Source organism: Arachis ipaensis, chromosome B7 (assembly GCF_059453495.1).
Source record: "Arachis ipaensis isolate K30076 ecotype BB chromosome B7, ASM5945349v1, whole genome shotgun sequence".
In the NCBI taxonomy this organism is placed as follows: domain Eukaryota; kingdom Viridiplantae; phylum Streptophyta; class Magnoliopsida; order Fabales; family Fabaceae; genus Arachis; species Arachis ipaensis.
In genome coordinates, this window is record NC_142442.1 from 124,697,031 (window position 1) to 124,711,628 (window position 14,598).

General features: G+C 36.7%; 2 protein-coding genes and 1 pseudogene across 2 annotated transcripts; 1 reads left to right on the forward strand and 2 right to left on the reverse strand.

Annotated features, from left to right (window-relative positions):
• On the reverse strand, window positions 1-447 carry LOC107607605 (endochitinase pseudogene; annotated as a pseudogene).
• A 61-nt stretch (window positions 448-508) lies between these two features.
• On the forward strand, window positions 509-7,141 carry LOC148554010 (uncharacterized). Its single transcript, XM_088494944.1, has 5 exons — window positions 509-514; window positions 3,895-5,265; window positions 5,527-5,732; window positions 5,764-6,616; window positions 6,884-7,141. The coding sequence occupies exons 1-5, from the start codon at window positions 509-511 to the stop codon at window positions 7,139-7,141; spliced, it is 2,694 nt and encodes an 897-aa protein (XP_088351070.1).
• Window positions 7,142-8,553: 1,412 nt separating this feature from the next.
• Window positions 8,554-10,321, reverse strand: LOC148554011 (uncharacterized). Its single transcript, XM_088492772.1, has 3 exons — window positions 9,562-10,321; window positions 9,080-9,489; window positions 8,554-9,015 (listed from the first exon to the last, which is right to left on the reverse strand). Exons 1-3 carry the CDS (start codon window positions 10,319-10,321, stop codon window positions 8,554-8,556), a joined length of 1,632 nt encoding a protein of 543 aa, XP_088348898.1.
• Between the last annotated feature and the right edge of the window lie 4,277 nt (window positions 10,322-14,598).

Consider the following 14,598-nt stretch of genomic DNA (forward strand, 5'->3'; position numbering starts at 1 on the left):
TTACAATATAACCTGTGGTTTTATGAGAGGTTTGAGCCAAAAAGCAGCAACCTCCTTCTTCTTGGTGGCATCATCGCCGCCGAAAGAGCGAGCAGCAGCAATGAAAGTGTTATAGGAGTAGAATCCATTTCCCTTACACCGTGGATTATTCCGGTACTTAAGCATTTGATCAAAGATTGAAGATGTTACGATCTTACCAACATCACCACTAGCGAAATTAGGTGGTGTTGTTGGCGTTGAACTTTTGCATTGGCTTTGGCAACCGTCACCACAATAATCATTTGTGTTACCACAATAACCAAATTTGCTACAACATAGGTTGTTTGGGCACAATGCTCCATCTGCTTGTTTTCCACATTGTTCAGCTACGGTGGTTCCAATTAGCAATGTGAAAGCTAATGATGATATTAGGGTTAGCATAAGATAAGAAATTTTTGTGTAACTCATTTTTGTGAGTGGGATGGTGGAGAGGATTTTGATGTGTGTGATGTCTTGGTTTCATAGGATAATGAAGGTATTTATAGGTGAGATTTGAAATGATGCTTGAGATAATGTTTTAGGGGTGTGTATATTTTTAAATTTGGCTGTTTCTACTATATACTTATTGTATACTTTGTTTTATCAGTGGACTTTTTTTTTATTATTTTATTTAACAGAGTAATAATCTTGAATAAAAATTCTCAATACATAGTAAAAATTAATTACTATTTATTTGTGTTATTTAATTTTTCAATTAAATAACTAAATATATTATAATAAAATAATCAACTTTATTTACATCTAATAATTATTTTTAGTAAAATATTAAATATATACTTCTATACACAGTGACTTAGTTAATTTTCAGTATATTCCTAACATCGTTGATCATGAATTATTATTTATTAACATATAATTGTTTGGTTGAAGTGGCATAAGGAAAAAAATTCATGTCTCCTTTAAATTAAAACTTCTATAAATAGAGTTAAACCGATCAAATTCTTGATAATAATGTGTCTAGTAATCCGACAGATTTCACCAAAAATAATATTAAAAAGATTAAATAATACTTTGTCTGTTGACAAGTATAGACTTAGATAAATTGATATATTTGCGGTCTAATGAAGACAGTTAGACAAAGGAATAAGCTAACTAATTGTTATGGTGTTGGATACATTCTAATGTTACTGTATATTTAGATTTATTCAATTTTTTAAGTTAAAGCTAAAAACAAAAGAGAAATAAAATTTTGGTGAAAAGAACATTTTATTACTCAAGTGTTTGTTATAAATAACTTACCCACATAAATTCTAACTTTTACTCTTATTTATAACCATCCATCTCTTTAATAAGTGACTAGGATTAAATCTAATCAACAGTCCAAATTGATTATCTAAAATTTTTATTACAAATATTTATCTTATTACAACTTTTTAAATATATATTTTTAGATTATTTTATATTATTCTTCATACTTTTATATATATTTACACTCTTTTAAAATATTCTATGACTTTTAAGAGTCTTCTATAATTTTTTAGAATATTCTAAGACTTTCTAAAACATTCTAGAATATTTCGAAACCATCTAAAATATTTTCAAACACTTTAAAAAATTATACAAACATCATTAAATTTAATCTTCTAAAATTTACTTGTGACATAATGGTATGGATGCCACATGTTGAACCCTAGGAAAAGAAAATAACACGTATATATTTCAATTGAGAAATGATATAATAACCTCTTTATAATTCTCTTCGACATTTGTTTAAATATCAAATAAAAAAAGATATAATTAACATTTCCTTTTGCTAGGAAGATTGATTAAGAAGATAAATTAACTATCATTTGGGGTTAAAGAGAAAGAATGGGGAAGAAACGAAAGAAAGATTGAGTACTCCACTATAAGATTAATGAGCATTTGTAATTGTTAGTGCAAATAATTATTTTAGCAAAAATGCTATGTTTTAAATACATTTTCTACCGTCTATAATATTTTTTAATTATTACAAAAAATTTGTTCAAAATATTTATTGGCGATCAATAATATAGTTGTCAATTAAACAACCTTTTCAATGGTATTTTTATTGACATTTAGTTTATCGCCAATTAATACAAAAATAAAATATATATTTTTTTCTAACATTTACGATCTTTTTCAAAAATACTTTAGATAAAATAAAATTAATCATATTAGAAAACTAGTCTAACTTTTTAGAAAAGAAAAAAAAAAAAAAAAAACACTTGTATGCCAATAAGAAAATCTTTATTATTTGATAATTATATATGCCGGAGGGAGTAGTCCATGTTACATTGAAGAAGTAAAAGCCGAAGAATTAATTGATGAACATGAGATCAACAAAGGATAAACACAATCTTTTGGATCGATGCTTATTCTATATGTTAAGACAAATGAATGCCGAGCCAATCGTGCCATAGTTTGCGGGCACAAACTAGAAACTATCTTCTTTAAATTCCAAAATCTTTGATGTTGGATTCGTGAAATCAAACATTAAATCTTACTTTAATGGGCATATCAATCGTGGCACGTATTTATAAAAAAATAATTATTAATTTGTGATTGTGCATAGAAATATATTGAATTGGATATCTCAAATTTTTTTTAATTTTTATGATACTACTGAAAGTATTATTCGTTTATGACTAGTTTAATTATTTTGGTATAAAATATTTGATTATTTTAGTAATTGATTATTTAGTTAAAAATATATAAATCATATAAATATATAATTACTAATTTAAAAACTGATTTTTAGTATATATCAAACATTTGTTATTACCATATATCATATCAATCAGCTAATAAAAGAAAATTACACTTTTAAATTTTTAAATTTATAACTTCAAAATCTAAAATCTATACAATCAAAATTCATGATAGAGAGAATTGATAGTTTTTTTTTTTTTTTAATTATTATACGAATTTATCCGTTACTACATTTGGAAAAATAACTAGTTTCTTTTGCCGTGTTTTAAGGGTGGAATTGGAAACTGAGGGTCTTTGAATTTTCTTACGGTTGAAATTATTCTGTAGCTGTCAATTCCTTATTTCCTACGTAACCAAACATGACTAAATAATACTAAAAATGTACTGCTAATTCAAAATTATTGAAGTATTCAACGATCATTTTCTAATCTCTCTCACACACGCATATATGAGAATGACATTTATAATACGAGCTATAACTCGGCCCCATAACCGTTACTGACCATCACCATAACTCGACATTTTGCCGTTATTGCTCGGCCCTTATGAGCTATAACTCGGTGGCGTTAATATTACCATAACCGACGTCCCAAACGGAAAGATAAAATCGGTTACGAAACCGATTTTATCACCTACAATGTAACGGACGAACATATTTCTATAAAAGGAAGGTAAAATGTCTTTTTTGATATCTTTCTCCTGAACTTAACACCATAACTGACTTAAGCATTGGAGTGCCTTTGCAGGTACAACCTACTCCCTTTGTATTGCTCGTACCTTCACATCTACAACAAACATAAAGAGCTCGGACTCTGAGGAGCGGACGCCCAACCTCGCAGCACATAGCTCGGCTAACCTCGAGGAGTGGAAGCCGACCTATTTCCCAGGCAAGATCAATTGGCGCCCACCGTGGGGCCGAGGAAATCATATTTTTTCTTTTGGTCCCATCACTTCCATCTGCATGCAATTAAAAGCGGCCTCCGACCCGGGAAATTCCAGGAGACGATCGCAGTGGCAAAACCGAAGACTCTAGCAGAATTTCGAGAGAAAGCAAAAGGACAAATTGACATCGAGGAACTCCGACAAGCTCGGAAATCTGACAAGTCACACTTCCGCGAAGAAGATAAGAACTCAACCACTAAGAAAAGTTTTAAACTAACACCTCGATTTGATTCTTATACGCAGTTTAACACTAAAAGGGAAGACATAATCAAGGAGATCTTGAACTCCAAATTAATCAAGCCACCAAGAAAGGCCGGCACATACCAGGATGCAAGGCATGTAGACAAATCAAAGTACTGCGCTTTCCACCAAAAACACGGCCACAATACCGATGATTGTGTGGTCGCCAAAGATCTCTTAGAACGACTAGCAAGACAAGGCCACCTAGACAAATACATTGGTGGTCACATCCAAAAACGTGGCCCCAGTTCCACAACAAACGACCTCTCTGAACAACACCGAGGAAAAGAGAAGGCATCCTCAAACCAATATGAAAGACCACGAGGTATAATCAATTGTATTTCAGGAGGATACGCAAGTGGGGGATACTCAAACTCAGCAAGGAAAAGGTCATTCAGAGCAATATGCTCAGTAGAAGGACCAAAGCAAGATACAGCAATCAATAACCCACAACCAGAGGTCACCTTCACACAGGCCGACTTTAACTCCAACATACAAAATTTGGACGACCCTGTGGTAATCACCCTCCAGCTAGGGGATCTATTAGTGAAAAAAGTACTCTTGGATCCCGGGAGCAGTGCCGATGTTCTGTTTTACTCAACATTTCAAAAGATGAAGCTCAGCGACAACATGCTACAGTCCACAGGAGGAGACTTAGTCGGATTCTCGGGAGAACGCGTTCCAATACTCGGTTCAGTGTGGTTACAAACCACACTGGGTGAGCATCCTCTTTCAAAAACTAATGATATTCAATATCTAGTAGTTGACTGTTTCAGTCCATATAACCTTATCCTTGGCCGACCTTTTTTAAATAAGTTCGGCGCCATTGTCTCTACCGTCCATCTCTGTGTAAAGTTTCCATTGCAGGATGATCAGGTTGCAACAATCCATGGAGATCATAAAGAGGCCCGACAGTGTTATAACACCAGCATGAAGTTCCAAAACCGCTCAACACAACAAGTCAACAATGTCGAACTCAAGCAAAACGAAGACACACTAGCTGACCTCGACCCAAGAGCCGATTTTCTCGAGCGACCAAAACCATCCGATGACCTGCAAAAAGTGTATTTTAATAATGACCCTAAAAAATTTACATATGTAGGTACATCAATCAACCCAACTGAGTTACAGGCCATAAAAACGTTTCTACAAGAAAACGCCGAGCTTTTTGCCTGGAAACCTACAGACATGCCCGGCATTGATCCACAAATTATCACTCATAAACTAGCAATAAACTCGGCAGTCCGACCAGTACAGCAGAAGAAACGAAAACTCGGCGAAGAAAAGAGGAGAGCGTCACTAGAAGAAACACAAAAACTCATCAACGCTGAATTTATCAAAGAGATCAGATTCACTACATGGCTAGCCAATGTGGTAATGGTAAGGAAACAAAACGGTAAGTGGCGCATGTGCGTCGATTTCACCGATTTAAACAAGGCATGCCCCAAGGATTCTTACCCCCTACCATCCATAGACTCTTTAGTAGACAATGCATCAGGTTACGCTACTTTAAGTTTTATGGATGCGTATTCAGGGTATAATCAAATACTCATGCACCCCTCCGATAAAGATAAAACAGCTTTTATCACTGATTTCGGTAACTATTGTTATAAAGTTATGCCATTTGGATTAAAGAACGCAGGTGCAACTTATCAACGCCTTATGGATAAAGTGTTCGCCAAACAAATCGGCAGAAACATCGAAGTTTATGTCGATGATATGGTCGCCAAAACAAAAACCGGACATAATCACATCAGCGACCTTACAGAAATATTCGGCCAGATCCGCCAGTACAACATGCGCCTCAACCCCGAGAAATGTGCCTTCGCCGTTCAAGGGGGGTAAGTTTTTAGGTTTTTTACTAACGTGCAGGGGAATAGAGGCAAACCCAGACAAATGCCGAGCAGTGTTGGACATGGCCAGCCCCAAAACAGTAAAAGAAGTTCAGCGTCTCACAGGACGCCTTGCCGCACTTTCCAGATTTGTTCCCTGTTTAGCTTCAACTTCTATTCCTTTTTTCCAAACAATTAAAAAGAAAAACAGATTTGAATGGAACGACGATTGTGAGAAAGCATTTTCCAAATTAAAAACAACTCTCTCACAACCGCCAATTTTACAAAAACCCCTACAAGGGGAGGACTTATTTCTATATCTGTCAGTCACTGATTGGGCGATAAGCTCAGCCCTTGTATCAGAGAGAAACAAAGTGCAACATCCGATATACTTCGTCAGCAAAACTCTCCAACATGCCGAGCTCAATTACCCAAGGATTGAGAAGCTCGCACTGGCACTAATATTCTCGGCACGACGTCTCCGACCTTACTTCCAGAGCCACGTTATCTACGTCAGAACAGATCACCCACTAAGACAAGTGTTACACAAACCAGAAATCGCAGGACGACTCATAAAGTGGGCAGTCGAACTGTCTGAGTTCGATATCAGATACCAATCCAGAGGACCGATCAAGTCACAATTTTTAGCAGATTTCATCGCCGAGTTTACTACACCATCTGAGGAAGATCATGCAAAACAATGGATCTTATATGTGGATGGATCTTCCAATAATGGGGGTTGTGGAGCAGGAATACGCCTGGAAGCCGAGGACGGATTCATACTTGAACACTCAATACACTTAGCTTTCAAAGCCAGCAATAACCAATCCGAGTATGAAGCACTGCTCGCTGGACTCCGACTCTGTTTAGATCTCCAAATCTCGACGATCAAGGTATATTGTGATTCTTTGTTAGTAGTACAGCAGGTAAACGACCTTTTCCAGGTAAAAGATCCTCTACTCTCTAAATACCTGCTATTAGTCAAAAAATTATTAAAAAAATTTGTCAAATTTGAAATAGAACATATACCACGCGAACAAAATCAAAGGGCAGATATCTTATCAAAGCTCGGCAGCACCCAATCCGAGTTATCCACACTGCAACAATTCACAATAACATCACCCACTGTTACTCTGACAAATGTGTTAAGTGTTACACAGGTAAAAGATTGGAGGGACGACTTTATACACTATTTACAAACAGGTAATATACCAGAAGGGGTCGAGAACGATAAAAAGTTCCGACGGCAAGCATCTTCCTTCACAATACTCAACGGAACATTATATCGACGTGGATATACTCGCCCCCTACTAAAATGCCTCAACAAGCCAGAAGCTGACATAGCATTAGCAGAAGCACATGAAGGAATCTGTGGCACACATACAGGAGCTCGGAGCCTAGCATCAAAAATCCTCTGAGCTGGATTCTTCTGGCCGACATTGAAACAGGACAGCCAACAAAAAATCAGGACATGCCAGAATTGCCAAAGACACGCACCATTGATACACATACCTGCCGAGCAAATGCATCATTCAGAAATCAGCTGGCCATTTAACCAATGGGGTTTGGATATACTCGGGCCGTTTCCTACGGCACCGGGCCAGGTAAAATTTCTTATCGTCGACATTGATTATTTCTCCAAATGGGTGGAAGCCCAACCTTTAGCAAGAATAACATCTCAACAAATTATTTCTTTCGTTTGGAAAAACATAATTTGCCGATTTGGCATACCTCAACATATCACAACTGACAACGGTCGCCAGTTTGCCGACCAAAAGTTTCAATCTTTCTTGCAGAATCTCAAAATAAACCAACACTTCGCCTCCGTTGAACACCCTCAAACGAACGGACTAGCTGAGGCTGCAAATAAGGTCATCCTGCATGCACTAAAAAAGAAACTAGATGACGCCAAAGGACTCTGGGCCGAACTAATACCTGAAGTCCTTTGGGGATACAACACCACCCCACAAACATCAACAAAAGAAACGCCATTCAGACTGGTATATGGATCGGAAGCCATGATCCCCCTAGAGATCTCCCAGAACTCAATCCGAACTTACATGGACAACCAAGACGAAGCTCGGAAATCCGAGCTCGACATCATTGAAGAAATCAGAGACATCGCCGCCTTGAAGCAACGCGCGGCGCAGCAAGTAATTGCTCGACAGTACAACAAGTCGGTCAAAAGCAGATCATTCGTCAAAGGAGACTTAGTCCTCCGCAAGACCGAAACTGCTCGGAAACCACCAACACATGGAAAGCTCGCAGCCAATTGGGACGGTCCATACCGAGTATCAAACGTACTCGGTCAAGGAGCATACAAGCTAGAATCATTAGATGGTAAACTCATGCCTAGTACATGGAATGTGTCTTCCTTAAAGAAATTTTATAGTTAAAAGACAGGGACAGGCTTGTACTCTTTTTCCTACTGCCAAGATTTTATCCCAAAGGGTTTTGCTTGGAGAGGTTTTAACAAGGCTAGCCTACCTGCACCTTTGTATTCAAAAGGTTCATAAAAACTCCGAATATATAGGAGACAAATATCATCTTCTTTATCAAATAACTATACGACTAGTATTGTCGATCAAATATAACCCTATCAAATACAGCTCAGACAAAGCCTAATATATGTCTAAGCTACAACCTGCCATCATCAGATAACCACAGCAACAAAGATAGCAATAAGCTCGGAACACTTTCCGGCAAATATCAAACAGCTTTTATAAAAAGCATCACATTCAAAATTCAAACAAGTCAAATTCAACAAAGTTCAAACAAACTAACTATCACATATGCAAAATAAATTCAAACACGTTTCTAACAGAACACACTAAACATTATCGGCTTCATCTTCTGCATCGCCATCATCTTCGATCAGTTGACCATCTCGAACTATCTTTCCAGGATCCATACCAGAAAGATCGGCATCTGGAACCAAAAACTTAACCTGCAACCTCGCCCTTTCAAAACCTTCAACAAAAGAATCTAATATCTCATCCGCCTTTTTCTTCTCCATCTCCTTAAATTGAGCAGTAACCTCAATCAAACGAGTTTGTATGTTCACCAGATCACTTTCCTTTTTCTTCAAATCTTCCACATCTCTAGAATAACTTTCTTTAGTCTCCTTCAACAACTTTTCGGTCTCAGTCAAACGAGCTTGAAGCTCAGCAGCAACACTCTTACTCTTCACCAACTCCTCCTTCAAAACAGAAACCTCTCCTTTCTCTGCAGAAACCCTCTTATTTTTCAACTTTTGGCTACGCCCAAGACTTGCAAGACGAAGACCAACAACCTAAAGAAATAAACTCATAAGACTCCCAAAAGGAAGAGTAAAGAAAAACCAATAAAATCATTACCTGCATATACTGCCCAACAGCCATGTCCCCGACTTCCTTTGCAAGAGTAACGTCAGCCGACGACTGACAATACTCGTCCACCACAGCCATATAGGGATACTCCTTTCCCCACACCGAAAATGCCTCACTTTGTTCCGAAATTTCATGAAGCCTTTTTTGATTGCCCATAAAAGCCTGTATCTCTTCAAGAGGAACCCCTATCTCCTTATCGTCAGAATCATCCGACAAATCAACAAGGTCGGACTTCTTCCTCTTCTTCGCAATCACCTTCCTCCGACCTTGACGAGGCTGCGTAACCTCGCCGACACCAGCAACTTTCTCAGCATTAGACGACGATACCTCTTTCTCCAGATTCTTATTTTTGAAACGCGTCCTCAAAGACGCAGCTGAAACACCAGGATATTTACCACCTGTGAAAACAACAAACACATCAGACACACGACAAGAAGCAATAAACACCTTATAAAAACCCTATGACTCACCCAAATAGGCTACCACAGCATCTTTATCCTCCTCCCACTTCAGAAGCTCATACATTGAAATTAAGTCTCCCCGACCGATATTTTCAACAAGAAACTCAATCACACAAACGTTCCTCGGAGAAATAACCTCAGGACCAAGTATATTCTGAGGTTCCGAGCACCAATACAATGGGAACTTCTCAGCCAGATTTTCATCCACGAAAAACGGAAAATCTTTTTCCAAAGCCCTAACCTTTAAATACATCTCTTTAAAATCTTTAAAAGAGGATTTGTACAATTTGAAAATGCCAAAACCAGGGGTGCTATTGAAGTTTATCCAACCACCTTTCCACACCCCTTTGGCTTGAAATAAAGAAAAGAAAAGGTCAACAGACGGCACCACTTCCAGAAACTCCATTAAAATTTCAAACGAACGGAGAAACGCCCACCCATTGGGATGAAGCTGCGACGGAGCACAGTTTAACTGCCTCAACACCTGACATTCGAAATCAGTGAAAGGTAATCTAACTCTCAACTCCTCAAGAACACAGCTGTGCATATAGAAAAATTCAAAGTCTCTCCCCCGGTGATAAACCCTATCATTAACACTACAGGGGAGCAACTCAACCCCAACCCCAGAGTTCCGCCTCACCACCCTACTAGCATCTACTTCCTTAACAGCAGCTTCATCACAGAACAATGACACCCGAGACCTCACGTCATCCCCTACCCAGTCATAAGACCAATCTATTTCACCTTTCTTCTCCTTCTCAAACCCCATTAGAAACAGTAAACAAACATGCAACCAAGAAATACAAAGAGTTGAGAGAAGAAACGAATTAGAAGAAGACAAACGTGACCATACCTCTCTTGCTCATTCTCCAGACAAGAAGCAGAAAACCAAAAACGCCCAAAATTCCAATCAGCAAAAACAATTAATCACAACCAAAAAACGTTCCAAATATCAAAACTCCCTCAGTCACATCAAACGACGAAAGAAGCATTGGAAACCATCAAAACATTAATGAAGCACCCACTCCTTCTCTCTCCTGAACAAAAAACACGCACAATTTTCCACGTGGCGCAAACGGGAAGTTACTTTAATGAAGTACGTTGAACTGGGGGCTCACTCAGTAACCCACTTAACCGAGTTATAACTCATTACAAAAGCTCAACCTGCTTCATTAAAAAACTTTCCTCAGGCTAAGCTTGGGGGCTGTGATATGGTCACCATTAATACGAGCTATAACTCGGCCCCATAACCGTTACTGACCATCACCATAACTCGACATTTTGCCGTTATTGCTCGGCCCTTATGAGCTATAACTCGGTGGCGTTAATATTACCATAACCGACGTCCCAAACGGAAAGATAAAATCGGTTACGAAACCGATTTTATCACCTACAATGTAACGGACGAACATATTTCTATAAAAGGAAGGTAAAATGTCTTTTTTGATATCTTTCTCCTGAACTTAACACCATAACTGACTTAAGCATTGGAGTGCCTTTGCAGGTACAACCTACTCCCTTTGTATTGCTCGTACCTTCACATCTACAACAAACATAAAGAGCTCGGACTCTGAGGAGCGGACGCCCAACCTCGCAGCACATAGCTCGGCTAACCTCGAGGAGTGGAAGCCGACCTATTTCCCAGGCAAGATCAATATATATATATATATATATATATATATATAACATTTACTTTTTTCATATATCTTTAGATAAATGTATTGCTTCTTTTTTATTTATTTTTTGGTCAGACCATATAATAATACGAGCTCAATTATACCAAGCAGTGATTCTGGCCCAACAAATAAAGTAGGGAGTGAGATTGAAGCAGTTGGGCCGAATAACCAAGCCCCAGAGCAGAGAAGAATTAGAGTAAGGAAACAAGGAACAAGGATGAAAGACTATAAAGTGACGGGTATATCGAAATTTGCAATTGTTTTCTTATATATATATATATATATATCAATTTTAGCTCTATGAAAGCAATATAGGAATAGAATCCACTGCTACGGGGCTTAAGCATTTGATCAAATATATTCGAATTAATAATATTTGCAACGTCGAGTTTTGTGTGTCGGTTTTGGTTGTGAACCTCTATTTGTTTGGCACAATACGATTTGTGCGATTGTAGATTGAAAATTTGCTTATTTTTTGTCTATTCGAATAAATTATTTATTAGAAAAATTAGCGAGATTATATATCAAGGAGATAGTGAAGTTGCACGGTGTGCTAATCGCTTCTGTATTGATATGAATTCAGAGGATCAAGCGTCTTAAATTCCGAATTGATAGTTAAGACAGCGGAAAACAGATCAAGCAAATTCAAGTTAAGATTCTAACTAAGCCGACAGAAGAGTTATGCGAATAAAAGAGGAGAAAACGTAGAGAATTTGAAAAAAAAAAGTTAGGTGTTTTGGAAGGCTATTCCAACAACTGAGATCGAAAAAGCAATTAAAATCAAGAAGTTGAAAATCCCCGCTATATTGGTTCCTCCCAAATTCTGAAGAGGATTGGTGGCAAGTGGCATATCAAAATAGTTTTACTGATATATCTTTCAAACCTGCACGACGTACTCTACATTTCGCAGCTTCAAAAGTACACATATGATGCAACCCATATCTTATAACATGAATCAGTTCAATTGAAAGAAAAGTTGATGTTTTAAGTGATTCCAGTCAAAATTGATAATGTCAGTATAAAAAATCTCCAAGAAAAAGAAGTCTCGTTAGAAAAGGTTGTTTGGAATTAAACTGGAATCGAGGAACATATGTGGGAACTTGAATTGGAGATGAGGAAGAGCTTACCGCACTTATTTTCAGATGATTGAATTTTGGGGATAAAATTCATAATTAGGTGGATAGGATATAAAACCCTGTAAATTAATAAATAAATAACTGATAAATTAATTATGAGCTACAGAAATTAAAAAATTAAATTTTATAATTTGAAGGAGTAAAAATATTTAAAATACGAATTTAAACACTAATTTTAAAAATTTTGACCCAAAATTAGGTCAACGAGCTAAATCGGATAAACCAGCCCAAGTGGACCTAAGCCCACATAACCAACTCCAACATAAGCAAGCTTTCAGCCTCTCTTCCCCCTTTCTTATTGTGTTCCACGGAGAAGAGAAATGAAGGGAGAACAAAATTCTTATACACTATTCACTCCAAATTTCATTTGCTCATAACTTTCAATTTGAAGTTCCGATCGCTGCATTGTTTACGGCCACAGGTTCGTCTCATCAAGCTCTTCAATTTTATCTGAACAAAGTGGTAAAAATTCCTGAATTTTGTGCCTAATTCTCCATTCCCTTCATTTGTGTGAATTTGGTTTGGGTATTGAGATATTTTCATGATTTTGGTAGTTTAGGTGCAATTTAACATTGGGTGATTGTTGAGTTTCACCCCAATCATCGGTGGGTAAGGTAAGGAACTACTAAACACTTGTAAATTGATGAATTAGTAAATCCTAGTGTTTGATTTTGGTACATTGTATGAAATTAGATTGAATAAATGTGAATTGGAGTTAAATTAGTGAATTGGAGTACTTGGAATAATAAAGCTTTAGTGGCTGGAACTTATTGGATTTGATTCGGAGTCTTGAAAACTTGAATTGTGGTTTTTGATTTTGGAAAAAATTGGCCAAGGTATGATTTTAGTTTCTTGTAGTTAATATATAATACTTTGTGAAACTTAGACTAGTAGCATTTAAGATAGGTTTGAATTTCATGAATTGGTTAATTGATGAATGAAAATTGTTGAATTTGGTATTGAATGTGTAAATTGTGAGTTTTTGATTTTGTGAGTAAAATTATTGAATGAGGTTAATGTTAAAGATTGAATTTGATAAAGTGAAATTGGATGTGATGAATAATGATTGTGATGTTATTGAATGATGATGATTTTGATTTTTAACGATGATTGATGAAAATTTTGGTTAGAATTTGAATGGTGGATTAAATTAGTTTGAAAGTGAGTGTTTAGGTTTGGGTTGAATGAGTTGATAATTTAAAAATAATACTTGTTAGGTGTTTAAGGGTTGAATTTGGTATGGTTGATATTGATTTGGATGTAGTTGGGTTGATTTTGAATTGAGAGTTTTGAAAACTAGAGGATTTGACAATTTTTGGTAAAATTCTATTTTTAACTAACTTCAAAAGGTCATAACTTAGTTTCTGGACTCCCAAATCTTGTGAAAATTATTTTGAATAAAAATTGGGACCGTGAAATTTATAATGTTTGAAGAGCGGACTAAAAACAATTTTTGACAAAAAATTTATGCACGTTTGTAGTTTGGTATAAAATATTGAATTCTACAGCAAACAACTTTTTAGGAAAACTGGTATGTGTGCGTACGCGAATAGGGTCTCACGTACATGGTACTGTCTTTTTCAAAATCTCGCGTACGCAGACAGGGTCTCGCGTATGCGGCACTATTTTTTTTAGTCTCGCGTACGCGGCAGGTGGCTCGCGTACGCATGACCCTTGTTTTGCTGAAATTGTAATTTTGAACTTTCAATATTTTCTCTAACTTTCTAAACCTCCGTAAACACTGTTTAAGATTTCCTAACTAGTGCTTAGGCTTTGGGATGAGCGAGAGAGTGTTGGGTTGATGAGCGGATAATTTATACCCTTTTTGGTATTATTTTTACATAGTTTTTAGTATGTTTTAGTCACTTTTTATTATATTTTTATTAGTTTTTATTTAAAAATCACATTTCTGGACTTTACTATGAGTTTGTGTATTTTTCTGTAATTTTAGGTATTTTCTGGCTAAAATTGAGGGACCTGAGCAAAAATCTGATTCAGAGGCTAAAAAAGGACTGTAGATGCTGTTGGATCCTAACCCTCCTATACTCGAAATGGATTTTCTCGAGCTACAGAAGCCTAATTGGTGCGCTCTTAATTGTGTTAGAAAGTAGACATCCTGGGCTTTCCAGAAATATATAATAGTTTATACTTTGCCCGAGAATTGACGGCCCAAACTGGCGTTTAAGTTCAGCCTAAAACTTTCTGGCGTAAAACGCCAGAACTGGCACCTTTTT

Excerpts from the sequence above, each read along its gene's own strand:
- LOC148554011 (XM_088492772.1), bottom strand. The coding sequence starts at position 10,321 with ATGGGGTTTGAGAAGGAGAAGAAAGGTGAAATAGATTGGTCTTATGAC. Across the intron at positions 9,490-9,561 it reads TGCTGTGGTAGCCTATTTGG|GTGGTAAATATCCTGGTGTT; the intron begins GTGAGTCATAGG and ends TTGTTTTCACAG. Across the intron at positions 9,016-9,079 it reads CTGTTGGGCAGTATATGCAG|GTTGTTGGTCTTCGTCTTGC; the intron begins GTAATGATTTTA and ends TTATTTCTTTAG.
- LOC148554010 (XM_088494944.1), top strand. Across the intron at positions 5,266-5,526 it reads CTACATGGCTAGCCAATGTG|AACGCAGGTGCAACTTATCA; the intron begins GTAATGGTAAGG and ends TTTGGATTAAAG. Across the intron at positions 5,733-5,763 it reads GCCTTCGCCGTTCAAGGGGG|GGGAATAGAGGCAAACCCAG; the intron begins GTAAGTTTTTAG and ends ACTAACGTGCAG.